This window comes from Suillus paluster, assembly GCF_016628075.1.
Source record: "Suillus paluster strain FC165 chromosome Unknown EDB91scaffold_46, whole genome shotgun sequence".
NCBI lineage: Eukaryota > Fungi > Basidiomycota > Agaricomycetes > Boletales > Suillaceae > Suillus > Suillus paluster.
The window spans coordinates 233410-259584 of NW_024537606.1; the positions used below are offsets into that span (position 1 = coordinate 233410).

General features: G+C 48.2%; 7 protein-coding genes and 2 non-coding genes across 9 annotated transcripts; 4 read left to right on the plus strand and 5 right to left on the minus strand.

The window, feature by feature from the left end:
• Nucleotides 1–23: 23 nt before the first annotated feature.
• EDB91DRAFT_1296202 (glycoside hydrolase family 18 protein) lies at nucleotides 24–2123 on the plus strand (the record flags this gene model as incomplete). The annotated part of the gene is made up of 12 exons (XM_041324922.1): nucleotides 24–230; nucleotides 294–533; nucleotides 604–715; nucleotides 768–780; nucleotides 829–913; nucleotides 967–976; nucleotides 1026–1238; nucleotides 1297–1319; nucleotides 1371–1571; nucleotides 1621–1649; nucleotides 1699–1748; nucleotides 1799–2123. 12 exons carry the CDS (start codon nucleotides 24–26, stop codon nucleotides 1906–1908), a joined length of 1293 nt encoding a protein of 430 aa, XP_041174971.1. The 3' UTR covers nucleotides 1909–2123.
• A 1164-nt stretch (nucleotides 2124–3287) lies between these two features.
• On the minus strand, nucleotides 3288–3361 carry EDB91DRAFT_t85. Its single transcript has one exon. It is a non-coding gene; the product is annotated as a tRNA-Val (tRNA).
• Nucleotides 3362–3417: 56 nt separating this feature from the next.
• EDB91DRAFT_1146068 (MFS general substrate transporter) lies at nucleotides 3418–6747 on the minus strand. The gene is made up of 20 exons (XM_041319215.1): nucleotides 6702–6747; nucleotides 6126–6339; nucleotides 5997–6073; nucleotides 5929–5943; nucleotides 5844–5876; nucleotides 5683–5691; nucleotides 5618–5637; nucleotides 5403–5477; nucleotides 5312–5352; nucleotides 5225–5257; nucleotides 5093–5172; nucleotides 4992–5040; nucleotides 4862–4933; nucleotides 4732–4808; nucleotides 4632–4674; nucleotides 4552–4576; nucleotides 4379–4437; nucleotides 4131–4323; nucleotides 3945–4075; nucleotides 3418–3886 (listed from the first exon to the last, which is right to left on the minus strand). Exons 2-20 carry the CDS (start codon nucleotides 6337–6339, stop codon nucleotides 3696–3698), a joined length of 1437 nt encoding a protein of 478 aa, XP_041174972.1. The 5' UTR covers nucleotides 6702–6747; the 3' UTR covers nucleotides 3418–3695.
• A 3322-nt stretch (nucleotides 6748–10069) lies between these two features.
• On the minus strand, nucleotides 10070–11974 carry EDB91DRAFT_1083938 (uncharacterized protein; the record flags this gene model as incomplete). The annotated part of the gene is made up of 9 exons (XM_041315693.1): nucleotides 10070–10179; nucleotides 10202–10233; nucleotides 10327–10768; nucleotides 10856–10990; nucleotides 11054–11084; nucleotides 11138–11251; nucleotides 11345–11668; nucleotides 11730–11780; nucleotides 11834–11974. 9 exons carry the CDS (start codon nucleotides 11972–11974, stop codon nucleotides 10070–10072), a joined length of 1380 nt encoding a protein of 459 aa, XP_041174973.1.
• Nucleotides 11975–12387: 413 nt separating this feature from the next.
• Nucleotides 12388–14032, plus strand: EDB91DRAFT_1337802 (uncharacterized protein; the record flags this gene model as incomplete). Its single annotated transcript, XM_041325599.1, has 5 exons — nucleotides 12388–12429; nucleotides 12652–12830; nucleotides 12924–13382; nucleotides 13417–13489; nucleotides 13693–14032. 5 exons carry the CDS (start codon nucleotides 12388–12390, stop codon nucleotides 13909–13911), a joined length of 972 nt encoding a protein of 323 aa, XP_041174974.1. The 3' UTR covers nucleotides 13912–14032.
• Nucleotides 14033–14594: 562 nt separating this feature from the next.
• On the minus strand, nucleotides 14595–14668 carry EDB91DRAFT_t84. Its single transcript has one exon. It is a non-coding gene; the product is annotated as a tRNA-Val (tRNA).
• A 4918-nt stretch (nucleotides 14669–19586) lies between these two features.
• EDB91DRAFT_1146089 (uncharacterized protein) lies at nucleotides 19587–20663 on the minus strand. Its single transcript, XM_041319216.1, has 5 exons — nucleotides 20483–20663; nucleotides 20334–20424; nucleotides 20181–20268; nucleotides 20034–20112; nucleotides 19587–19977 (listed from the first exon to the last, which is right to left on the minus strand). The coding sequence occupies exons 1-5, from the start codon at nucleotides 20558–20560 to the stop codon at nucleotides 19720–19722; spliced, it is 594 nt and encodes a 197-aa protein (XP_041174975.1). The 5' UTR covers nucleotides 20561–20663; the 3' UTR covers nucleotides 19587–19719.
• A 39-nt stretch (nucleotides 20664–20702) lies between these two features.
• Nucleotides 20703–22727, plus strand: EDB91DRAFT_577471 (uncharacterized protein). The gene is made up of 4 exons (XM_041327767.1): nucleotides 20703–22044; nucleotides 22099–22188; nucleotides 22243–22640; nucleotides 22698–22727. The coding sequence occupies exons 1-3, from the start codon at nucleotides 20797–20799 to the stop codon at nucleotides 22480–22482; spliced, it is 1578 nt and encodes a 525-aa protein (XP_041174976.1). The 5' UTR covers nucleotides 20703–20796; the 3' UTR covers nucleotides 22483–22640; nucleotides 22698–22727.
• Nucleotides 22728–22914: 187 nt separating this feature from the next.
• On the plus strand, nucleotides 22915–26039 carry EDB91DRAFT_1250763 (ribonuclease H-like domain-containing protein; the record flags this gene model as incomplete). The annotated part of the gene is made up of 7 exons (XM_041323264.1): nucleotides 22915–23531; nucleotides 23586–24061; nucleotides 24111–24317; nucleotides 24364–24829; nucleotides 24860–25160; nucleotides 25376–25587; nucleotides 25643–26039. 7 exons carry the CDS (start codon nucleotides 22915–22917, stop codon nucleotides 26037–26039), a joined length of 2676 nt encoding a protein of 891 aa, XP_041174977.1.
• Between the last annotated feature and the right edge of the window lie 136 nt (nucleotides 26040–26175).

The following is a 26175-nucleotide window of genomic DNA, read 5'->3' on the forward strand; positions in this document are numbered from 1 at the left end:
TCCATAACTCAGGACTAGACCTCATGGTGCATTTCTACCAGGCCCTTACGGCAGCGGCAGCAGCATTCGCGTGCTTCGGAGAGGTCGCCTCTGTCCCGCTTGAGGAGAGGCTGAGAAGCCTGACTCCGAAAGCAAAGAATGTTCTGAAGCGTGCTACTCCAGTAGCTCCTTATTTCGTTTTATACAGTGATGCATACGTCTCCACCGAACCAACAGCGTCAGATATTTCGGTGGGCCTAATTTCCCTCCCATTCGTGACCGATATCCTAATCGTCGACTGGTAAAAATACCAGGGCTTCAATGTGTTTGCATTGTCTTTCCTCGAGGCCTATGGTGCAGCAGATCAAGCTCAAGAATGGGCAGCGCTTACAGCATCTCAACGTTCTTCGATTCTTTCCGAGTACAACGCCGCAGGCATCTCGCTCATCGTGTCCCTTTTTGGGTCTACTGAGACCCCCACTTCATCGGGATACGACCCGATTGGTACTGCAAATACCATGGCAGCTTGGGTTATTCAATATGGCCTCCAGGGCGTAGATGTTGACTATGAGGCATGTTGTATTATGTCTGATCGTTTATGACGAGAGCTGATTTTTTTCTCAGGATTTCGCCGCATTCAACGGTGGTACTGGCTCCGCTGAGCAGTGGCTTGGCAATTTCACCACACAGCTCCGCACACAGCTTCCTCAGGGTCAATATATCTTGACTCACGCTCGTGAGTGAGATGTTCAGAAAATGTAATTATCACGCTGAACTTTTTTGCACAGCTGTTGCACCTTGGTAAATAGATTGTAGCCAAATTGATCTCTGCTGACTGAAATCAAAAAGGTTCACTCCTAATAGGTGGGGTGGAGGAGGATACCTCTGGGTAGACTCTATGGTCGGCAGTATGATTGATTGGTACAACGTACAGGTGCGTCAATGTCCTATCCTTTTTATCTCTTTTCTGATTTTCTAGCACTTTAGTACTACAACCGTGGGTCTCTCTTTGTTTCGTTGAATTTTTCTTTAGTAACAATAAACAGAGGGCACAACGGAGTATACAACTTGCGATGGCCTCCTGTATACTTCTTCGTCTACTTGGCCAGAATCTGCGCTTTTCCAAATTGCCAACAGTGGTGTGTCTCTCGACAAGCTTGTGATTGGAAAGCCTGCGACTTCAGCGCAAGCCAGCAATGGGTATATGGACCCGACTTTGTTGGCATCCTGCGTTTCTGAGGCCTATGGTGCTGGATGGGGTGAGTCTGCCCCATATCAGCTTAGTTTATTCTCTCTGATAATCACGGGGAATTGTAGACGCCGGTGTCATGGTTTGGGAGGTACGTGAGAGTCCGAGTGACCCGCCAGGTTTCTGAACATGCCATTATCAGTACCCTGACGCTGCTTCCTCATGGATCGCGACTGTGCGTGGGAACACCTGGCCGGTATCCTCGACACCAACGAGCACCAGCACCACAACGACTGCGACGTCGACTGCGACGTCGACTGCGACGACATCGACAAGCACTAGCACCTCAACACCCGTGACCGGAACCTGTGCAGGTATTGCTGCATGGACCACTGGTGTGGCCGTGAGTGTATTGCTATCTTTTCCCGCGCTCTACACTGAACTTTATACAGTACACAGGAGGTGCTGAGGTGACCTACGGGTGCGTATTTGTTGGCTTGCTCTTGTCCATCTACTAACCCATAACTTAGTGGGGACCTGTGGACCGCGAAGTGGTGGACGGAGAACGACACCCCTGGAGGTGATTTGAGCTCGATTTTTTCAGAACAAACCTAACAGTCGCAACAACAGGTTCCGCGGGTGTCTGGACTAATGACGGAGCTTGTACTTCCACAGCCACCGCCGCGGCTAAGATTAGGGCTCTCACGGCCCCCATCGTCACGCCTGCGCCTGCCTTATAGAGGCGTTGATGGGCAATACCCTGCCCACCTGCTGCTGCAGCGGCTCCGCGATGTGTAACATAATAGATGAGGAATGACGACAGCGATGTATTAATAGTGTACTCTTGTTTTGTTTTTACTGGCAAATTTTGGTGAAGAAATGTTTCTCGTTATAACACCCAGTATACTTATGATGATCAATTTTCACAATATTATTCGTACCACTTGATAAAGCCAACAGCACCAACCTGAAAGCCTCAAGCTTTATGTCTTTAGGAGACGGACGAGTATAGCAAGTAGGGGCGTCAGCGTCAAGAGAATGCGAGTATATATATCCAGATGACGGTGAGCATGCAGCTACCGATACATTACTTACTATCCAGTGTTTGTATCAGTCTTCTGTGGAAAAGGCTTGTGGGTAAATATCGAGCCTACCATTGGAGCATCTAAATATACTTGACATGAGCTCGTAGCGCATTGTTCCTTTCTCCCTATTGGCTAATAGTACCTTCAGTGGTATGCTGATCTCGACAAGCTTTACTGACAACCTTCACGTCTCACTTACAAACACAACCACCACAGCCAAAGGAAGACTGGATTTCGACCTGCTCAGTGATGGTGAATATTGACGTACGTGTGAGCTGCAGTATGCCGCCGCGTGCATGTGCACACTTCCCAGAAGGGTTGTGCTTGTTCACAGTTTACACAAGCGCCACCGTATCAAATCATCTGGTCAGGACTCAGCAGACGAGGCTCGCATCAGAAATTAAGAGTAACCGGCATCTCACTGAAGATTGCTTTGTTAGGCACAAGGTCCTTGACAACGTGACAGTACTAAAAGGCTTTTTAGCACTATCACGACGTCAAGGTTTTTAAATACACCCAGCTGTTGAGGTTTCGCTGTGTTTCGACAGAGTGCCATGATAGGAAATAACGATACAAAGGGGTCGGAAGCGTACCGTCTCGGAAGGATGATGGAGCGCAAAGGGTAAGGGGATGATAGCAAACATAGGCCATGTCGTAAGGCCTCATGGTCACGGATCAGAAATAGAAGCGCCGAAAGTCCGTCGTATCATCTAAACCCCTGCAACGATCCTGGACCTGGGCCAACGAGCGCTAATCAGCTCACGTGAGCACATTATGGGCGAATTGGCGACGAGTCTGAACGATGAACAACAGCCAGCAAACAAGTAAAAAAACAGTCGCATCTGTGTCACAGTGGTAACTAGATGTCACCAACAATTCAACGAAACGAAGTGTAATATACTTACCTCGAACTTGAAGGTATTCATGTCCAACTGGGAATCGGGCGAGAAAGGTATCTCAAGTTAAAACAATGTTCCTGCGTAAAAGAAATTTTCAAAAGAACCCAGGATCCCGGATGATGATATGAAACAAAATGATCTGATCCTGGCTCGAACAGGAGACCTTCTGTGTGTTAGACAGATGCGATAACCAACTACGCCATCAGACCGCGATGTGGGAGCTTCGCGTACTACCTTCTTTTGCAGTCCTAGAACGCTTTCAGCAGCTTGCAATAATGACCACGATCTTCACTACTTATGTGGGTCCCATTTGGAGCTTCTAATGGAGCCTACATAGTGTAAGTACATCGGTCGGGACAATGACGACTGCGCAACAAGTTGTGGTTAGTTTATAAGAGAGAACAACCTCGTCAACCCTGCGCTAATAAGTAACATGCAGTTTGTATATATAGGGTTGGGACCGGGTTACACAAAGACAATAAATGCCATAAATATGATGTTACATCCTCGATACCAGGTCACGAAGTATAAATGCGTCACTGCCTACAATGTGTATCTAAAGTCAGGCGCACGGTCTCCCAACTCCCGTAGTTCCTCGTCCGAGTATTGCAATCCTTCTCCACTTTCCATTGCGAGGCGCTCGGCCTCGCGTTGTGCGTTGACCCTCTTGTAAAGGAAGACCAAGATTGGTAAAGTTATGAATCCAATCCCGACAAACATGAGCTCCAATGCGTCTGCAAAACAGCGGGTCAGCCGGTGCCAACGAAGTCGGACTGTCGAAGTGACACTTACGCCCGAGAATAAACCGCGGTGAGTCTTGCGATCGATAGATGACGGATGCGATTGCACCACTGAAGTTTCCGAGGCCAAGGAGGCCCATGCCGGCACCTCTCTTGTACTGACCGGAGAGATTGTTCGAGAGCCTTCATCACCGTACATATGTTAGCCTTCGTCATAACGCGACTGACAACAACGTACCAAGAAACTACGCCAGGAAGCTCTGCATAGCTTCCCATGACAATGAGAAAAGTCCCAAAGTACTTTACACCATCAGGTGCAGTAGATATATTTATTGAAAAGCCGATAAGACACATTACGAGGCCGGCAAGAATGAAAGGATATCGCATCTTCAACTTATCCGAGTAATACCCAAAAATGACTAATGTGATAGCTAAGTGCAACAGGTTAACGCACGAGGTTGCGGGTGGTTAAATAAGAGGACTAACTTGCAGCGACATATGGTGGTACGGTGAGCAACTGGCTGATCGATGTACTGTATCCAAAGCTTAATGTAATTGAGTAAATGGATCACAAATAGTTTGTAACAACAGACCTCTGGATGATCGTTCTGGTACAGATATCTTCAACATCTTCTTCAAAGATCTAGCAATCGACTTACGGGAGAAACAGAGTGATGCCATTCACTGAGAAGGCTTCATGTCAGCGTCTGTCATCTGAACAACGAGACGTATCATTTACAAGGTCCAGCAATTGACATGAAAAGGGGGATATGAAGCCACACCTGATCATTTTGTTAAGGCACAATAAACGGTGACGGTCGTAAAAGTTGGTATCTTACCTTCCAGTCCCCGAACGCGGCCCAGACGTACCTCACCGCAAACCTCTCTTCCTCACCGACTGACGAATTGTCATATTCTAAGAGGTATATTAATCATATCCACCCGCTCAGAATCTGTTATTCGACTTACTTTTCTTCCAGACAATAAAAGCACGCTCTTCCGGGGTCAAGAACTTAGCTGTGTCGGGAAAGTCTACCATCACTAAGCGATCATGTACGTTAGCCTTCTGCGTGATCGAACATAAAGTGTATTTACTCACCAAAGGGAGCAATGATGGCTATAACTATTGTTGCAAGGCCTTCGAGCAACTGCATACAAGTGTTGAGCATAACTTCGGTCTTTGAACATGAAAAAAATCACGAAGATCCAAGACCATCCTTCGAGTCCCGCTGTGCCACTCATGTGATTGATCGCAAAGGCCAGTAAACCGGAAAAGGCACCTGAAACTTGTGTCACTATCCAAATCCCCAAGAACATAAAGAAACAACCAACCTGCGCTTGTCGCAGCGCCAAAAAACATGCCAACTACCGAAATACTTCAACATTCTAAAATGGATAGGTAGATGTGGGATAGCTTACTGCGGTATTGTAGCATGTGTCTCGGATACCAGAAAGTAAGGCTGTAGATCCGTGAGCATGACTTCGCACATAATTCTCGAGTTATAGTCACTAATAAATGACACCAGGGAACAAACCTGCCTCGGCAATGCCAAGACAGGCTCGCACTGCAACAAGCTGAGGGTATCTGACATGCCAGGTCAACATTAGGTGAAAAATACGGTGAGAATTTGGCCAATCTTACGTCTTCACTAAACTCATGAGTGTCCTGGCGATAGACTCGCTCAGAAATTTCAAGGTCATATTACTTATGACTGAATGACGCACATGACTATCCCCCATGTTAACTATCGTACATCAGATAAATTCAGCAGCCATCATACAAGACTTACAGTGATTGCCTGGAAGCCATCTACAAAATATGAGTTGTCCATGCAGCATTCAAAGGTTGACATGAGCACTCACCTGGATGGCCTAAATACTTTGAGGACAAGGCTGGAGGCCCGGGTTGTCACAGTCAGAGCGCAGAAAATCAATAATTTGGACCTCAAACGAACTTAGCGGGGCATTCACACAGGCAGTATGGCTTCATGGTCTTTCAGAACACACCGACAATCCGTCAACATAACGATGCTTACTATGAAGAACATCGTCTGCGTCTAGCAGTAAGGTGGCAGTTCTGTGAACAATACAGATGTTTACGTACCAATGCGATATTAAATTTGTTTCCCGTGAGGTCCAGCTGAGTGACGAGTCCGTCCAACTTCGCATTACCGATGTTACCTGTTTGAAAGTAAGTAATGCACGAGATATGCCTACTATGACAACCACGTACCTCTGTCAAGGAAAGACATTAGAAACATCAAACTGAGGATAGGCCCCAACCGCAAGTCAACCTTTCTCCACAGTCTTCTCTCCTGTTCTGGCGTCAGCGTCGGCACATTTTTGAGATTCGAATCCGAGTTCAGCCGCTTCTCATCATGCTGCTTGTGTTCAGAGCTGATAGAAGTCGGGCGACCAGCAGGAACAGTGTTCGCGACGTACGTCATGGAGAATCAGCAGGAGGAAGAAGGGAAGAGATTCTTCCCTGGTAGACGCGCGAGTGGGCTTTTAACGGTTCGCGCTGAGTTCGATTGCTCAAACATGGACGTTAATAGGAATGACTGGGGGCCATTACGATACGGATACTATAATGGTACTCCCTTACATAGATGGATTAGATGCAGATACACCGGGAATACCCTATGATGCCGCGTTCAGCTATTAACGCCCGCGAGCAAGCCCGCGATCGAGATCAAATACTTACTTATCAACTTGTGAAGGCCCAGGAGCTACAAAGTCGGCTCCACGAGCGCCTTTGAGATAATAGGTTAGAGCTTTCAGTGGACTATAGCAGCGAGCTTGTACGAACATTGTATGATCCAAAATTGCATACATTTCTGACTTAGAGAGCGCACCTTCATCCTTCGACAGATCAGATCAGGTCAGATCAGGTTAGTTGGTCCCCGCGGATTCCATTTCGAAGGGTCCATCACGCCGGTTACCTATCCGCTCCCATCGCATCAGCAGATGGATCAAACGTTGCTATATCGACGTGAAGCCCTTGTGCTCGTACCTCACTTATCAATCCGCCCTTTCGTCGAATCTGCTGGACTAGTAGCTTAGCATTCATTTCCAGAGGTTTCGAGTCAGCGGATAGGAACTGAGGATAATTGAGAAGGTCAGAGCTTGACGTGCCAATATTTGACGCTCATGGAGTTAGTCGTGCGACACTACTTACTCGCGGCGACAGAACACGGAGTAGTCGCATACAGGCTGACCTTTGTGATACACATAGAAGACGCCACCTAGAATTTCCTGCTGTGATACCCGTGACTAGCTCTGGAGAAAACACCTAATGTTGTTGCGCCACTGACTGAGGCCCCAAAGGGTCCCAGTGCTTACGAGCATAAGTAAGTGCTAGAAGTGCCGACACGACTCAGTACACAAGGTGACTCGAGGTCGTACTGAACAATTGAACTAGCCAAGTGTGTATCACTGACTCCCACGAGGGTTTTGCAGTGTGGCAAACGTGCTGTTCTCTATAAGGGACCGTATATATGGACAATTGTTTTTTTTCGCCTTTGGCTTTGCGAAACTTGACTTGAGCTTAGATGTTGGAATGTCTTCCGCGTTACTACGATGTTTGACTTCGATGTGTTGAGCTTGACTCTGATCAAGTTGAGCTCAGTGACCCTTGGCAAGTGCCGGCAGAAAGTCCAGCGCCCACATCGCCGGCACACTCAATAGCTACGCCACCACGCATGTTCCCCGCATCCACCCAACGCCAAGCCCCAACGACGCCGCGCGACCCCCAGAACGCACTGCCCCGAAGCTTAGTGGTGGAGTATCACCCTCCCTTTCTTCACCTCCATTTCCAGCAGCAAAACGTTCTACCGCCGTCCTCGATGCCCACTGTTTCTGCTTCCTCTATGTCAAACACCGTTGATGCCAATGCTGTTGATAACCCACATTCCTCAGGCCCACACATGAATGATAGGCATGGATGGTGTGCACAAGGAAAAACCGCCTCCGCTGCCATGAAACATGACAGATGCCAGATAAGTACTAGTAGCTGCTGTTCGTTGACTTGACTTGATCTTAGACTGCCTAATATGATAATTAAGATTCACCGAAAAGTCTATCGTGCTAGTGGGTGACTTTCCGTAGGCAAAATAATGCGGACTAGATTATAACGGACTTTGAAAGATATTTGCAACGGATAATCTGTACAGAAAACACAACCGTAACACATTTGGAATAAAATAATTCGGTCAAAACCACAATGGACGATCTACTACTACAGTATCATAATCTGGTGAACGACGGAGAAGAGACGGCCTTTCTTGACGACGAAGAAGACGCGAGAATGTTAGCAGCCACACTGGTTGGTGGAATAGAGCTTGCTCGACTTGATCGTGTCGAAACCCGGAACCCCAAGCGACTCTACCTTTGTCGTGCCCAGCTACTTCCTGACCCACATTGCAATACCCCATGGCAAGTGTTGTACAGGAGTCAGACGGATCGCGCATTCATTACGACTATGGGCATTGATGTCCAAACATTTCATTTCATCCTTACTTCCGGCTTTGCCAGTCTGTGGTACCATAAGCCCATCACACGTTCTGATACCAACTCACATGGCATTCCTCACTTGAATCAGCGTTCACTTGATGCTGGTGGAGCACTTGGCCTCATGCTCCACTATCTCAACTCCACCATGCACAAGACCAGCCTCCAACAGATTTTTGCATTGATTCCTGCCACTGTTTCTCACTATCTCACCTCTGGACTGCCCATGCTCTTACAAACTCTCCGTACTATGGATGACGCCTCAATTCGATGGCCATGGGGACCTGATTTCGAGTGTTGTAGTGCGCTCGTAGTTGCACGTCACTCATGCTTGGAAGGTGCTTTCGGGAGCATCTACGGGCTCAAACTCCCCGTGCAGACTTCAGACAATGATGATATCAAAAATGCTACCTACAACGGGTGGTTTTCCGAACATTTCGTCAGTTCAGTCATAGCATTTTCTGCTGAAGGTGCATTTTTTTTGTCTTTCTCAAACAAATTGTGCTCAATTGATACTTTCCAAAGGTGTTGTGAACGCGGCGAGGACAAACGTGCCTGGCAGCTGGCATGATTCTCATCTCGCGTCTCACATCTATACTCAACTTCGACTCAACACTCCTCCTGACTATTACATCGTCGCAGATACTGCATTCCCTCGTGGGACGACTTCCATTGATGGATGCATTCACGCACCTCTCAAACATGGCCAAGTTTTGCGTGGATCAGCTGCCAAGATAGAGGAGCACATGGCGTTCAACCGTGAACTACTCTCTTACTGCCAAACAGCAGAATGGGGCATGCGGGCTATCCAAGGGGCCTTTGGAAGGCTACACATGCCGCTCGACATCACCAACCAAGAAGCTTGCAGTGACCTTATCGAAATCTGTCTTCGGCTGCACAACCTGCATGCCATACGTGTCAGAATCAATCAGATACGGTCCATGTTGTTATGACCAACGTTCACCAATAATGATGAAGGCGAGCACACAACCACTAGGACTCGGTCAGAGAGGATAGCGAATAAGATGGTATTGAGCGTGAATGTCTAAGTCACTACAAGCGTAGGAAACAAAGAGGTTAAGTCTAAGGAGTACTTATGCTAACTAACCTACTTATATACATAACATTGAATAGGAGTCTGAAAGAAATCAGCCAATGAGAAAAGAGTCGTATGATACTGCAGATGACTAAGTATGACTCATGATATATAAGCGAAATGAGTAAGACGGCAACTAAACAGAAACCCAAGTTCTGACTGGTTCTTCTTTAGGAAGCGAGATTGTTCTAGCCCGTGGAGTAGGGGAGCCAATTGGAGAAACCACGGGCGATATGTGAAGAGGTGAAGGTGTGACAGGGTTGGGAGTCATGTGACTGGTTCGGGTACTGGAAGTAGCCGAAGGAAAACCGAGAAATGAAAAATGGTTCATATTTGGAATTCGTGACACGTGTACATGAAGCACTGGGAGGCTACTGAGGATGATCTGGATGTGTGGCGAGACTTTGAAAACATGCTATTTTCAGAGCAGAGGAAGAAGGATCGAGTTTCGCGGTTCCATGTTATATTAGAATTCCAGTAGATAAAACATGTAAAGATGAAGAATGCAATGAATGCAATGCCGATTTTGATGGAGAAGATGAGACGGACAAGAAGGCAGACAGGAAAGATGTTTAAGACGAGTAGAATGGTACATTGGTACCGATTTTGATGGAGAAGATGAGACGGACAAGAAGGCAAACAGGAAAGACGTTCAAGACGAGTAGAATGGTACATTGGTACCCTAAATACATTGTAGGAAAGACGTTCAGGACGAATAGAATGGTACATTGGTACCCTAAATACATTGTAATTATCATAACACAATCAATGGTACATTGGTACCCTAAATACATTGTAAGTATTCTAGCACAATCAAATCTCTACTGACCCTTCCTTTTGAATGGGCTTGATAGGCTCATCCGCGATGTCCTCAAAGTATGGGCAATCAGAATATTTGAGATGTCTGGATGGGCCGCATCTTCGAAGGCGGGGTGGCTTGGGCCCCTTAGATGTGGTACTTTCACCTTCATCAGTAAGCCACCTAATAGATCCCCCACCATCAGGGTACCACTCCTGATGCAGATTCTTGCGTTTGGGCATCTGAACATGCTGACGGCGTGTGGAACCTCTCATCTGCATCATTTCGATGCAAAGCTCGGCCCGATTGCGCTCGCGTTCAATGTCGTACATGCGAGCATGCAAATAGAAGAGTTGGCCATGCAGCGTTTCCATGGCGGCTTGAGAATCGCGGAGCTGCTGGCTTTGGGTAAATAGTTGTGTGGTGGCAAGGCTACGATTAGTGTGGTCTTCATTGCGGTTGCGCTGGGTGGCTGGGTCAAATGCGCTGGAAAGTCAAGTGAGTAAATCTGTAGCCACCGCTGCTTGAGTATTGCGACGCAGAGCTGGGGCTTCTGTACAAGGAGTGGAGCGGGCAATAGCTGTATGCTGAATTGGGGGGGAGGCACGCTCATCCTGGATCTGGTCAGAGTTGACGGAGTGACTGTCATCATCTTCAATGGTGTTGTAATCCGTGTTGTGCAGGTCACGGGTTCCTGCATGCTCGTTAATGAGCTGTTCGATGTGATGGGCACGTGTAACTTCCAGAGGGCACACACCGTCTCCAGTTGGCTTCATAGTCTTCACCAACTGTAGTTCTACTTGTGAGCAATGTTATAACCATAGGACAAATTGAATTTTACCTGCTTGAACTTCGTTTCGAGTGAAGTGAGTTTGCGTTCAGGCCAGCGGTTCACCTTGGCCCATTGGCCGAACTTAACATGAACAGTCTGCCACCCGTGTTGACTGAGAGGGAGCTGATCATGGACTATATCCAGGAGACTTCTAACATCCAAGGCGGTATAGTTATTGGAGCCTTGAGGGCGGCCTCGCCTCACTCATGCTTCCACATCATCATCCTCATCTCTGTCCTCTCGAGAACGCTTCTTTGGGTTAGGGTATCCTACATTCTCCTTCTCCTTGTCTTTGCCCCTCGCAGCTTTGGCCTTGCGATGTGCGCCTGCTGTTTTGGTGGCTGGAGTGTAGCCGCAGGCCTCCGCAATGCTGGCGGGGTCGATCAAGTCCATATCGTCAGAGTGAGGTAGGGGGACGAGCTCAGGATTAATCATGTTGGTGTTGGTGGTCAGCAGCTCACGCAAAGCAAGGCGAGAACTGGACGCCGACAATGGTGGAGGTGTGCTTTCGTGGGACTGGAAGGCTGGAATGAAAGCAGCCTGCATGTATATAGTAGTTAGTCGAGTGAAAAACATCATGATAGTCAACGACTCGACGTACCTGATAACTGTCGCCATGTTCGAACCAAAAGGACCGATCAGTTGTAAGAGTCTGTAATAAGATGAGTATCGGCCACCAGTAAACAATCGTTTGATAAGACTTACTTGGCAGATGCCTGGATGAGACACCCAAGCGCCAACATTATCGCGGGTGAGCGCATTTCCAGCTTGGTCATAGCGTAATTGGGGGTAAGATGGGGTACTTCCAGGAGGTATCATGGATTGTGGAGGAGGAATGTCAGACATTGCGCGCTGTAGTTTTGATGAAATTAATACTTACCTTGTTGTCCTCCAATGCGTGCTTTTATACGTCTCGAAAACCTCAACTGTCGGATGCATAAATGATTCTAGACATTCATAGTTAGTAGAACGGCCCTGTGGTGGTCGCAGGAATACATTAGTATACACATGGAATCAGGTGTTTAATGAAAAAATAAAATTGCAGTAGCTTGGGGAACGAATGGTTTTTGCAACTCTAGACTTATAGGGAGAGAATGGTGTCGGCACTGCTCACCTCGTACCCTGGCCGGTCACAGTGGTACGTGTCGGCGTCGTTTGCTGATAGAAATCTTAAAACTTCAGCTGAAAACTTCACCAGTGAGCTCAGTGATTGGACTGCGTATAATTGAAAATGTTTGGTCCAGGTAGCGACTATCACCATGCTGAACAAACGTCAGGCGGGAACCTCAAGTCATGGTTTAGTCAGCAGATAGCTTGGGTGTAGTGGCCCAAAACGGATTTAATCCGTCGTTTATAATCCGGAATAATCTGTAAGGGCCCCCCCCCCCTTCTAGATTTAGAGTTTGTAAGGGGGTCAAAAAATATTGTTTTGCAAATTCGACGCAAATGAACAGCGGCATCGCGGCACGACTGCCTTAAATGGTCTTCTTTATTCTATCTTATTTTATTCTGCAATATTTCAGCCTACGGAAAGTCACCCAGTGTCGTGGTGCATTCCTGTTGTGGCGTCTCCTTCACGACCAGGCCTAGATTATCAGCAGCTTGTACCTGCTCCATTACAGACAATACGAGCTGCATATGCTGAGCTTGGTCGCCGTGTTACGGTAGCCCTCCGCACACAGATTGGGGATCACACGGTTAGGTGAAGAACAGAGGCATTGCTTATGGTTATCGGCACTGGTGACACAGGCAAGTAGTGTTGTTCCGAGTCACATTTTGTCATTTTGTCAATTAGGGTGATGTGGCATGCGGACATTTTCGTGCCGGCTGAACATATCACCATTGAAAACAGTCTGCAAAGTATGATAGATCATCTGGATGATGCAGCTCGTCAGTCAGTGGACCCACCAGATGCTCCACCAATACAGGCATCTTATGTGGTGCCGACTGGGCGACCAGGATGCCCCCGTATCGAAATCGAGCCATTCATTATAGCACCTGCTATTGAACTTTGTGGCCCAACACACCTTGCAGCAGTGTTTCAAGTATCAACACAAACTGTGCTTCGCCGTGCCTTGGAGTGTGGCCTAGTAGAGCCGGGAGCTCCAGTGTATGTTGATTATGAAGCCGAAGATGGGACTGTGACGCCATTTTACACATCATCAACTGCTCCAACTTCTGACCTCTTAGATGATGAGCGGGATGGGTACTTCGGTCGTGTTGTTACACGGGGGGTCTTAGGCGTGGGCGACGTGTGCGCCCCCCCCAACTTTGAGCGGCCCTATTAGATCTGTTTCCCGTGAGATCCAGCTGAGTGACGAGTCCGTCCAACTTCGCATTACCGATGTTAACTATCTGAAAGTAAGAAACACATGAGAACCTACTCTGACAATCACGGACTTCTGTCAAGGAAAGACAGTAGGTACATCAAACTGAGGATAGGCCCCAACCGCAAATCAACCTTTCTCCGCAGTCTTCTCTCCTGTTCTGGCGTCAGCCTTGGCACATTCTTGAGACTCGGATCTGAGTCTAGCCGCTTCTCATCATGCTGCTTGTGTTCAAAGCCGACAGAAGTCGGGGGATTAGTGGGAACAGCGTTCGCAACGCAGGTCATGGAACAACAGCAGGAACACGAAGGGAAGCGACTCTTCTCTGGTGGACGTGCTACTGGGGCTTTAACTGAATTCGGTTGCTCAATCACGACCACTGTGTTCTGTTGGTCAATCATGGACGTTGATAGGAATGACTTGAGGCCATTACAGTACGGGCACCTTATTCTATGATGATACTCCCTTGTATGGATTAGATGAAGGTACACTGGGGATATCTGCTGATACCACGTTCAGCTATCAACGCTCGCAATTGCGACCAAAAACTTATCAACTTGTGAGGCCCATGAACTATAAAGTCGGCTCCCCGAGCGCCGGATTATAGGTTAGACCTTTAGGTAGACCATGGCAGTGTCACCCTCCATTAAATAATGACACAAGAGACCCAAGTCGTACTGACCTTCAATAATCCAAATTTGCATACATTTCTGAACTAGAACACACACTTCATTCCTCGACCGATCAGTTGGTCCTCGCAAATTCCATTTCCGAAGGTTCCATCAGGCCGTTAGCAACTACCCATCCGCCCCCATCGCATCAGCAAATAGATTGAACGTTGCTGTATTAACGTACGAGGCACCTCACTTATTAATCCGCCCTTCTGTCGAATCTGTTGGACCAGTAACTTCGAATCCATTTCCACAATTTACAGGTTGCTTCCTATCAGCCAACAGGAACTGAGGATGGTCGAGGAAGGTCGGATCTTGAGGTGCCAATGGAGCTCATGGGATCAGGTGGTCATTAAACCCTGTCACAGATGTCAATAAACCATTACACTACTGGCACGCGCGGCGACAGAAAACGTAGTGGTCACATATTCGCCTTGGGATAATATGGAGGAAAAAACATTAGAATTTTGATCTGATCCTGGCTCGAACAGGAGACCTTCTGTGTGTTAGACAGATGCGATAACCAACTACGCCATCAGACCGCGATGTGGGTGACTTCGCGCACTACCTTGTTCTGCAGACTATGAATGTGCACGTCTGGTCTCCTCCTGATCGCTGGGCTCAATGTCAACTTGGCATTGCTCCATCGTCACGACCGACACTATGTGCGTCTTCTTCTTGCAATTATCGCAACACGGCGATGCACATGGTGTCGGTCACTGTCAGTCGTGGCAATCACTGCATCAAATGCACTCACAAGCAAGGGATAACCTTGTCGACCCTGCGCTAATAATAGCTATACGACCATAGAGGTACTATATATGCCCAGGGAAGATTAGAAAGCACGATCGGCCTCTAGATTGTAACTGGATTGTGACACGAAGACAGCGAAAGACAAGAGGGGGAAAGATTCGATGCCAGTTTATAGTAGTACCCTAACGGGTTGCTAATCGAGCTTGAACTGTCTGCGCTTTGCGTGGGTGTCGTCATCGCGGATCATTCCAGTATGAAGATCGCGAAAGATGGTCTACCAGTGGGACTCTGAATGGACGGAGTCAATGATATGATAATCCATTTATGCTATTACATCTCTATCTGATAATGCGTCAGCGTGCGTACGGGCACCCTCTGGGTGTATCCTTTCGCAACACACCTGGCTCTTCACGGTGGAATATAGTCTCCCGTAGTCATGACTTGAGACTCTCAAGGAAGAAGGTTTCAAGTTTCGAACCAGGAGAGTAATGGTCGTAGCTTAGTCAGCAGCGATCGGCTCAAAATCTGTCTTCCTTCTTTCAAAGTCTGGCTTAGGAAGATTGTAGGAAGACTACTATCATTCCCATCAATATGCAAAGGGTACCTAATATGCAAAATGTTCATAGCACTTCAACGCCATGGTCGGCCGGCGCTGAAAAAATTCAAGCATATACAGAGTGCCTATAGATGATGTATTGTACAAGTAGAATAAATATTTCTTGGATGTTGTAGCTACGAGAGATGAAATGGTGGTATTTTGCAACCTTGGTCGAATACAAATTACCCAGATCCCAAAGATCCTGCAAAGGTATTCGTAAAGTTTTACCTGGAGCACAACAAATACCTTCTATAGATGTCAGAACACCAGTTCGATAGAGTTTATGCTCTTGCATTGAGGTGCTACAGTGGTAGTATTAACGACATGTACAGAAGCGTGACACACGCGGCATCGGGTCTACACTCCGCACAACTTCGACTGGTGCGGAGAGCAAAAGCTGAGTGCGCCGATACTCTGCCGAGGTGTGACAAGGTGTGACCAAATTTTGCAGATTAGAGGAAGACCCTGAATTTTCTCGGGTTTGCTCCGACACTACAACACAAAATCTTAAAAATCAGTAAAAATCAGAGCTATGTAGAGGGGATATGAATCTACAATGTTACAAAGTTTCAAAAGAAAACGTTGAGTGGTTGAGGAGCTACAAAAGTTTTGCAGAACTGTGGGATTGATAGTACAACGTCGCTCGGAGGTCGGAATCGTCTACAACTGGCGGTGCTGGCCTCTTGTGCTACTTGTGCTGAGAAGGACACCCTGGAACACAAGCTAGGCGGCCATAATCACCAAGAGAATACCTTTCACCGTAATGTCCTTTACTACTCAAGTAACTCAACTCCCTGTGTCACTATAATGTTTTAGGATATGATTGCCCTCCTTGCCCCTCCGCTGGTCCGTTTAGCACACCTCAGGCTTAATCTGCCTCAGCAGCGTCTAATGTCTGTGCATGGGCGTTTCGGATAATCGGGACATGCATCGACACCGAACATTTGAGATAAGATGACACTACCACATCGTAACGCTTACGCATCAATCGTCCCCGACTCCAGATACCCTTAGTTTGGTGACAAGAGTTGTTGAAGGAAATGTAGTAATACATGCATACTAGTCTACTTATGCATCCCCGAATGGATACCCCTGATATTGTAGTACATACTCGTTGTACCGGGGCGATCTGGCGCAGGTCCTCCGTGGAGTGCCGTGGGTCCCGGCTCAGTGGCCGGAGTTCTGTCTCGTAGGTAGTCGCTGCTGCGTGTTGTAGTCGGTCCTCGATAGATAGAGCCGCCGCGTCCCGCCTCAGAGGTTTGGCCTTGGGTTTCCCCTTGCAGTCCGTACCCGTTCTATCGTCTTGACGAACTAAATTACAGTCCGTGCGTGAACTATTTTCTCAAGATCTTATGTACTACTATGTAGTAGGAACATGTGAGCGAGGGTGAATTCTATTTTCTGTTGGATAGGTTCTTCCTATACATCGCCATGAAGTTCTGCCAGAACAATATTCAGCACATAAAAGCAAGCTGTCTTCCTACTATTCCCTTCAGATTTATTTGATACTATAACACATCCTTAGAACAAACAATGCGTTTATCCATCGTCCTGGCCATTGTTGCTACTTTAACAGAATCAATATCTGCCAGTCCCATTGTTGACAGCCGTCATCATTATTGTCCCCAATATTGCCACATTTTAAGCTGCTGCGCTAGCGAGATATGCACGCCGTTACCCGTCTATGTGGATAACGGCCAGTATATCGAGGTGAGTATGAGTAGTTTGGGTCCTGGGTTTAACCACATGACTCACCGGCGTGGTAGGTCACCTCGGTATGTTATCCGGACATTAGCCGGTCGTGACGGTGAACTGCATTGACAGTGAGTCGTATTTCTGCTTCCGCATCGGCACAGTATGGTTGATGACACGACATGAGTTACTAGTGGTTTTTTGCTGAGTTGGTCAACGTGTTTGCTTCTCACCAGATTTCACTGTCGCTCGAGCAATGGAAATTTTAGAAAAGAGGAAATCCTTGAATACATAGCAAATAACTGAAGTACTTACAACGCAGTTTTGTAGTCTCGTTGTATAAGCTTGAACATAGACGCCCTTGATGACACCACGACTCCCTCCCGTCATCGCTGACTCCGACTCGAAGACGATTGGTGTCTGCCGAATTCGACTGGAGTAGCGCAACAGTCTCTCCGAGTCGGAATTGTCTCCAAAGGCCACCATCTTCCGGTCTCAATTGGTAATGAGTCACAGGTTAGAAAATAAATCAAGCACGAGATGGCGCCGCCTCCATACCAAATCTGCACCCAGTTATAGCGTCTGCTACAGTGTGCTAGGCGCCAACTCACCAGGGGAGATGCTCGGTATATATCGTATCATGAGCCAGGCAAAGAGTCGGCTGACGGCTCCCCAACGAGTGATAGTGATGCATGACTATATGATGTCCTCGCCATCGAAGTCGTTCAGACCGTACTTGGGCGGCTCGACTAACAAACCTCAAGACCGCATGTTCGCCTCAGGCTGACTGAAGTTCCTGAATGAGACAGCTTGCACTCCATGGCATCGGGAAAAACCTCCCACACAAACTGGCAGAAAATTAGAGAAAAGTTGGTTGAGTCGGATAAAACACCACAAGTCAAACATTTGCACATGTTTGTACACTCACATAATTTTTAGTTTGAACTTCGAACTGACATGTCCTGTAACCACTACCTCATTGAGTACTGAGTACTGAGTACCTGCCCTGCTGCAGGCCATGTATACTCCTCCCATCGCTTCCGCGTCTGCAGGTCCCTCTCTAGCGCTAGCCTAGTCTATCAGTCCTTGAGTCTGGACTATGCGTGGATTTACCTCCTCGTAATCGTGTGGCGTTCTCGTCTCTATTCTACTCCCCTGGCGCTTTCTCGCTCCCCAAAACGGATCGTGCCTTTCTCCCAATGCCTCCTACCGTTGACTTCGAAGAAGGTGCTGGGACTTACTTGAGGGCAAGGAGGTGATGTTAGACCATTCAGAAGGTGAGTGTGTGCATTCAATTGAACTCACCTTTGACATGGATACAAACAGCACTCTGCCGCCACTGGTACTTTGTCCAGCACACCCTCAACATCTGAGTCTTGATCTTCATTGCCACGCTGAACGCAGACCTCTTCATACTGTCCGATTCCTTCACTTTCCAACAGGCTCTTACCGCCCTCGTGCGTGCGTCTGGACTTTGCAGGACATTCTCACGTCCTGGCTCCCCACTACTCAGGCTCTCGCAACACACCGTCAGCACCCAGCATCATCAGCGTGTCGTGTCCTCGTCTGACGTATCGATTGTTACCTGTCCGTGGGGAGTTTCAGAGAAATAAACACATTCATGCAGGTATATTGTGCAGTCAATCTAGGCATGCTTACCCTTCCCTCCGTTTTATAGTCAAGTTCCGTGTGTCATCGCATGTCCTGATAATGCCACTAAACGTCCAATGTCCTAGCCAGAGGAAGTGGCTATGTACATTGGAGCTGGACGCTACCACTCGCACACCTTTGTTGCGCGTGGCGGCCTGTATTTGTATCCTTTGCTGCACATGTGTCATCGGTATACACTTGAATAAATTTCCATTTTTTCTCGTATATCAGTTGGAAGTAAGGGATCAAACAAGAGGGCGAAAATCTTGACCACGCTAGTTCTAACCTTCGAATAATTAGCAGAAAGCTAGTCAAAATTATGGCAAAGTTAAAGGCAAGTAAAGAGTCCTAATCTGCTAAACCGTCTAATTATACAGGATTATCGCTAATTAGCCAACTTAGATCTAAACTTCCCTATTTCACGGGAGGTTTTTCTTGATGTGGCTCGCCAAGAGGATATCTTTCACCCACCGTAATATCATTTACTACTCAACACCCTGTGTGTGATGTTCTAGGATATGGTTGCCCTCCTTACCCCCCGCTAATTTGTTTAGCACACCTCTGGCTTGATCTGCCTCAGCGGTGTCTAAATGTCTGTGCATGGGCGTTTCGGATGATCGGTCGACAGGTGGTTTGGAAGTTGCAAGGTCTCGTGAGTCGAGACCGCAGGCTCCGACTCCAAACCTTCCATTGTGCGTGCGGGAGCCAACCAGTATTTGACTTAACTGATGGAAATATTCACGTAGCACAAAAGTGAGAGAAGGATTCCTCTGTCATGACTGCGTCAAAAATACAATTGGTGATAAAAGTACAGTGTCCTGATCGTGTATGAAGTACGGCTGCGAATGATTATGAAACTGATGGACTCGAGACCCAAACTGAAGTGTGCTGCGCAAGTATTCACTTTTTGGCTTTACCTCCGGACGAGCCGTTTTGCATAGACTTCCCTTCCGTCTCTTGGTCTTCAGCTTGCGTGAACTTCTTTGAGCCCGGTTTCGTTTTGCCTCTCTGGGTATCGCTCCCCATGCCGAAGAGCTTCTCCGACAGGAGCAAGCTGAAGAACCACACCTTCGAACCCGCAACCGCCATAAACGCGAAGAAGATAAGCACGAGCTGGACGAGTGGAGCCAGAGGCGGCAGAAGTGAATTCATCAAGTCCTACCGTCAACGATCAGTCCAAAATCCTAAATAATATTTTCAACAAATGGACAGACCGTGGAGTGGACGAGATCTTCTTCTGAATAGATATAGTATAGCCCATCATGCTCCTGGAGTTCAAGACGGATCATGTGGCTGACGGATGCGTAGTTGGCATTCGCGTCAATATCACGACTGTAGGCCACTAACGCGTATCCACTCACCGAGAAGGGGCTACCTTGAACGGGCTGAATCTAACACCGGAGTGCCGTGTGACATCAGCGATAAGAACTTTACTTTTAATGTCGTATGCTATTATTGTTAAGGCGCATATAGTCAGCTTTGGACGGAGGAACGATATTGTTTGGTAAACCAACACGCTGAATTCACGTTACTGGTAGCGTCGGGGCTGACGATGCGATACCACTCATACACACCGATAATCTTCTCCTTTGAGTTTGTTCCATGCTCAACGACTGCTGAGAGGGTGGCGCAAAGAGGCGTCGTGCGTGTAGAATCTGGTTACAGTGTCCTGCAAATCGGCGGGATTGCGGGTGGTCAGAGCTGACAAAACTTTAGGGATATCACGCTGTGGTTTCTGCATTTTCTAGAACAAGTCTGGGGGATAATTGCAGCGATTCGTTTGTGCGGAGGAGAAGAAAGGTAGAGGTGAGACCCTATCTCGCGTCGCGACTGGTCGATGACATCATATAAAGTACTTGTCAAAATTAGTAATAAACTTGCAGCTTCAACTTGACCTTTAGCCTTAGGCTAACCCGCGCTTAGTAAGTACTACTACAGCTCAATAATTGACTTACCTAGAAGAGTAGTACCATCTAGATGGGTCAGCTCTTTGGAACTTTGCAAGAGTCCAAGCCTTATGCGCAGTCTCTTCCCTTGGAGCTTTGGCAGCATTGCTGGAGTTTCCTGGCGGTCGAAGATCTTCTTGCTGTGTCATCCACTTGTCTGTTATTTCGCTGTATTTGCAAAGACATATTATTTAGGCACATCACAACTACTATCCCATACAAGCGCACTGTCCGGCACATATTCCAACCTCGACATGACGACGTTGCAAGAATCGGACGAGCACGTCGTCTTATTCTTCGTCTTCACGCACTTCAAAATGACAGTGACGCTCGAGAAGTACTCAGGCTAGTGGACACATGGAGCATCAAGTCTTTTGGCTCGCCTGCCCCGTTAGAAGAAGATGAGATCATGCAATACCGTGACGAGAAAGACCACTTCCCCTTCGTACAGCCATACAGATCAATTTTCCTGATTCTGCCGTCATGCACAAACCTTCGCCTGCTCAGTGTTTCCGATATTCACATGGGGCACGAGCGTTGGTTTGCGTTGGAAAAAATGCCGCGGCTGGAATGTCTTACGATGGAACGATGCGTCATGTCATCCGACGGTAGCAAGGCTATGAAGCTCAAAGTCGTATCAATTACACACGAGGCGCGTCGTGACCCACCAGACGTACCACCTCCAACTACACAGCTTATTTCCTCTCTCTTCAACCCTCGACACTTAGAAAGGCTCACCTTACTCGACCTCACCTTCTCAGATTCTTTTCTCCAAGGACTCGTTGGGGTTGGGCGGTTTGAAAATCTGAAGCACCTTTCTGTGGTGGTTCCGAATGCCCACATGGACACGCTGTTTGCCTTCTTAAGCGGAACGCCTTCACTCTCATCGCTCACAATTTCGAACTTCTCAGCCATAGCCACGCCTAACCAGCCCTTTCTACAATCTAATGTCCCCAACCTGATCGCCTATGACGGCTTTCCAACTCTCGTCCCGATCTTCCTTCCTGGGCGGCCCGTCAGCACTGTTCGTTTGAGGATGAATCATAGGACAGATCCTGAAGCCACTCTCGGCGATCCGTTTGGTGTCTACGACAATAACGTTATCTGCAAAGCCTTGAATGATTGTTCTGCGTCCAAGCGCGCGATACATGATCTCATGATCTCTCCCTTTCATCCTACCCCAGACAGTATGCAGGATATCGTGCGTATCCACCCCGATCTTCGTCACCTGCGGCTTGAAATCCTCCGCACTCCAAATCTCAATATGGGTGTTGATGTAGTGAGTTTACATATTCTGCGCGAGATCTTTTCTGGCTGCTTACGACAAACAAAGGAAGAACCCATGTCGATCATCATGGATATGCTTTCTGACGGCATGGATATGCGGGATGGTAATGGCCTGCATCCACTGTTTTTAATTTCCGTGAGTGAGGTTACCAATTTAATTGCTAAGTACAATTCTGACGTTTCGGATCAGGGTGTCTTGTCTTCGATAGCTGACGGTCATCTCACACTTCCGGTGAAGCTCGAGACACTGCAGCTTCATTACTACCAGAAAGCGGAGACAGTTTGCGATAACGAGGCGAAGCAACGGCTTATCATTCTAAAGATCTCCGCAGCTTATCCTGCACTGTATGAAATTCACTTGGGCACAACGCGGTGGTGGAGACAGGGCGAACGCTGGTCCCGTGAGGTGCTGACACGCAGCCACCTGTGAGATGTAGGGTTGCGATATTTCTTTTTGAATCTTGATCCACATCGCTTTGTTACTTATCGATCGGGTTTTGTATGCGTGGGCTTGGGGTATCGACACAATTCGTTCTTTGTCTTTCTTGTTATGTATCCGAATCAGAAGAGTTCGCAGAATGTTCCCCGGTCAGTACGCACTGCTGCGTGACTGCGCAGGAAGAATCATTGATACATTGTTTACAGCGCCTTCACAGCGTGGGAACTTTCTAATTGTCTGGGTCCGCAGCCGCGGCGCAGCGTCACCCTGCGTCACTGGCACTGCAGCCGCAACTCCCACAGCAACTCCGGAAGCGCGAAGTACCCACGACCAGTGCGCACCTATAAATACCCTGCCCTTTGGCGTCTCTTTTCCACATACAACCACGAACACCTCATATTTCGTTACCACTAAAGTTCATTTATGAGCAACTTCCCTCCACGAGGCAGAGGCGGTAACCGAGGCGGCCAGCCCGGTGGCCCTAGAGGGGGCGGTGGTGGTGGGTTTGCTGGAGGAAGAGGGTCTGGTAGGGGCGGGTACGGCGGTGGTTCCAGAGGGGGAGTACCAGGAGATTTGATCTTCCGGGGCCCCGCATCTGTAGACCAACGTCTAGCGACCTTGGATCAACTGGTCTCTTCCTTTAAAAAACTCACCTTCAAACCGGAGCGCCCTCACCGGCCTGGCTACGGCACCCTTGGCCGTGCAATCACAGTGCGAGCCAACTTATTTCCTGTCGAACTTCCCAAAGGACCTATCCACGACTATCATGTCGAGATTTCCCCGTCCACAGACATCAAGCGCATTCGCGCACGCCTTTTCGAGCTCCTAGAGCTGAGCAATCAGAAAGGCTGGAAAGAGTTTGTGCCGTTCATCGCTCACGACCGCAGTGAGAGGCTTGTGTCGGCCAAGAAGTTGCCTCAGCCTCTTGACGTGCCAATCCAGTATTACGAAGAAGGAGAAGCTGGTCCCAATGCGAAATCCAAGACCTATACCTTCGCAATCACCCATACGACTGACTTGGACATTGCACAACTCACGAAGTAAGTTATGGAAAGTTACTTCTTTTGTTCTCGCGTTAATTCAGTACGTGGCAGGCATCTGAGCGGTAACATTGAGTCACAGGACTACGATGCCCAACCGCTGATAGCTGCTGTGAATCTCGTGCTTCAAACGCATGCATCGCGTACCGGCGTTCGTGTGGGCAAGAATCGCTACTTTTTCCCCTCGCAAGAGCGCGAGCGCTTTGACCTAGCGCCTGGCGTGGAAGCCTGGAAAGGCTTCTTCGCGTCCGCCAGACCTGTGTATAAGGCACTCATGGTGAACGTCGGTGTCTGTATGACAGCTTTTTACAAGCCAGGCAACCTTGCCGACGCCATCATGGAGTTCAACCGGACATCCAATGGCGCTATGCTTCAGCGGTTTGTTCAGAAACTGAAGGTGACTACAAGTCATCTAGGGTACAAGCAGAAGAAACCCATCAAGAAGATCATGTCTACGACTGCGAGGCAGCAGACTTTCAACTGCGAAGAATACCATGGCCAAATATCTGTCGAAGACTATTTTAAGAGAAGTTCGTTTCCTTTATATCATTCTTCGTTCACACGCTCATTCTTCTTTAGAGTACCCCCATATCAAGCTAAGGCATGCGCACGACGTTCCAGTCGTTGATATTTCGGGTCCAAACTCGAAATTCTCCATTTACGTACCAGCCGAGCTATGCGAGATCGAGCCTGGACAACCGTTCAGAGGGCGTCTCAATGAGAAAGAAACCGCGAATATGATTCGGTTCGCCTGCAACCCGCCTAAAGTCAACGCAGATACCGTCAGTTGATCGCGGTCTTCCTACTCTCGGGTTTACGTCTGGGACTCCAGGCAGTAAAGCTCTGAGCAGCTTCGGTATGGCGGTAGACAACAATATGGCGGTCATCCCTGCACGTGAACTTCCCGCGCCTCGCCTCAACTACAAAGCAGGGAAGCCTCCCAACGTTAACAATGGCAGTTGGAACATTCTCGATGTCAAGTTCCACGTTGGCGGAGCTATCAAGACTTGGTGGGTCCTCGTCATCAGAGACGGACGAAACGTGTTCAACGGGCCCAACGACCCGAGTTTGGTGGGTATTTGGAGGGGCTTTGGTGAGAAATGCCGCAACAGTGGCATGACACTGGGGTCGACGCCCGTCATGTTGGCTCAAGAGCTCGTCCCTCCCAACCGTGACCCATCCAGGCAGCAGGCGCTGGCCTCGATTCGTCAGAATATCAAGCAACATATTTCCGAGAAAGGCAAACCCACATTCATCCTCGTCATCCTCTCTCATCCGGGACAATTACATTTACCCTGGTATCAAGCGGATTTGTGACGTCGAGTTAGGCGTCCACACCCTCATATGCTTACAGATAAGGTGCTGCGCGACCCGAATAAACAAGATCAGTACTTCTCGAACGTCGCTCTCAAGTTGAACACCAAACTTGGAGGCACCAATCATATGCTGGATCCGGACAGCTTGAAATGGTTGACGAAGGCCAAGACGATGGTCGTTGGGATGGATGTTACGCATCCCGGCCCTGGCAGTGCCGAAGGCACACCATCAATTGCCGCTGTCGTCGCGAGCGTAGATAGTTCTTTCGTCCAATTCCCAGCGAGTCTCAAGTGTCAGGAGACCAAGAAAGAGGTGCGCAACATCCCAACTTTATCACCCTAACCCTCACCCGTTCTTTGTAGATGATTAACAGAATTGACTGCTATGATGGTTGAACGTCCTCATGTTTTACAAAGAGAAGAATCGATCTCTGCCAGACCGAGTTTTTGTTTACAGAGACGGTGTTTCTGAGGTGAGATAGGCTTTCCTCTCGATCTTGAAGTCGCTTGCTAATATTAAACGTGAAGGGTCAATTCAATACCGTGCTGGAGCAAGAACTTCCTCAGATCCTGGAGGCATTTAAGAAAGTTCCTCAGCCGAAGCCATATCGCCCATCGTTAACGATCATCATTTGTGGAAAGCGCCACCACGTCAAGTTCTTCCCGACCGACTCCCAGTTCGCTGACAGGAATGGCAACACTCGTCCAGGAACCGTCGTGGATAGAGGCGTCACTGCAGTGTAAGGGCTTCCTATTCACCACACGTTGAACATTCTGACATTTTGATCCCTCTAGATTCGACTTCGACTTTTACCTTCAAGCTCATGCAGGCTTGCAAGGTCATGTGAAGGCGACACACTATACTGTGGTGTATGACGAGAACCGCCTCGGCGCAGATGAAGTCCAACAGGGTACGCACACTGCGAGTTACCTGTACGCCCGTGCCACCAAGGCGGTGAGTCTCGTCCCGGCCGCATACTACGCCGATTTAGCTTGTGAGAGAGGGAGATGCTACTTGAACGACTTCTTGGCTGCCGATGACAAGGTGTCAACTTCTATCGCGTCAGGGAAAGGGAAGGGAAGGGGGAAGGTGGACAAGGAGGCAGAGAAATTGCGTGTGTTTGAGGAGGCGAAGAAAGCATGGGGAGAGGGCGTGCATCCCGACTTGCGGGCAAGCATGTTTTATATCTGATGGGGATTGTTGCAAATTGTCCCAGCGTACTCGTCATGTAGTACTTATTTGTGGACGTCATTATGTAACCATCTTTGTATAACTATTATCGTCATAATAGTACTTCGCGCATAGCGGCTCAAAGTGCCGGGCTACA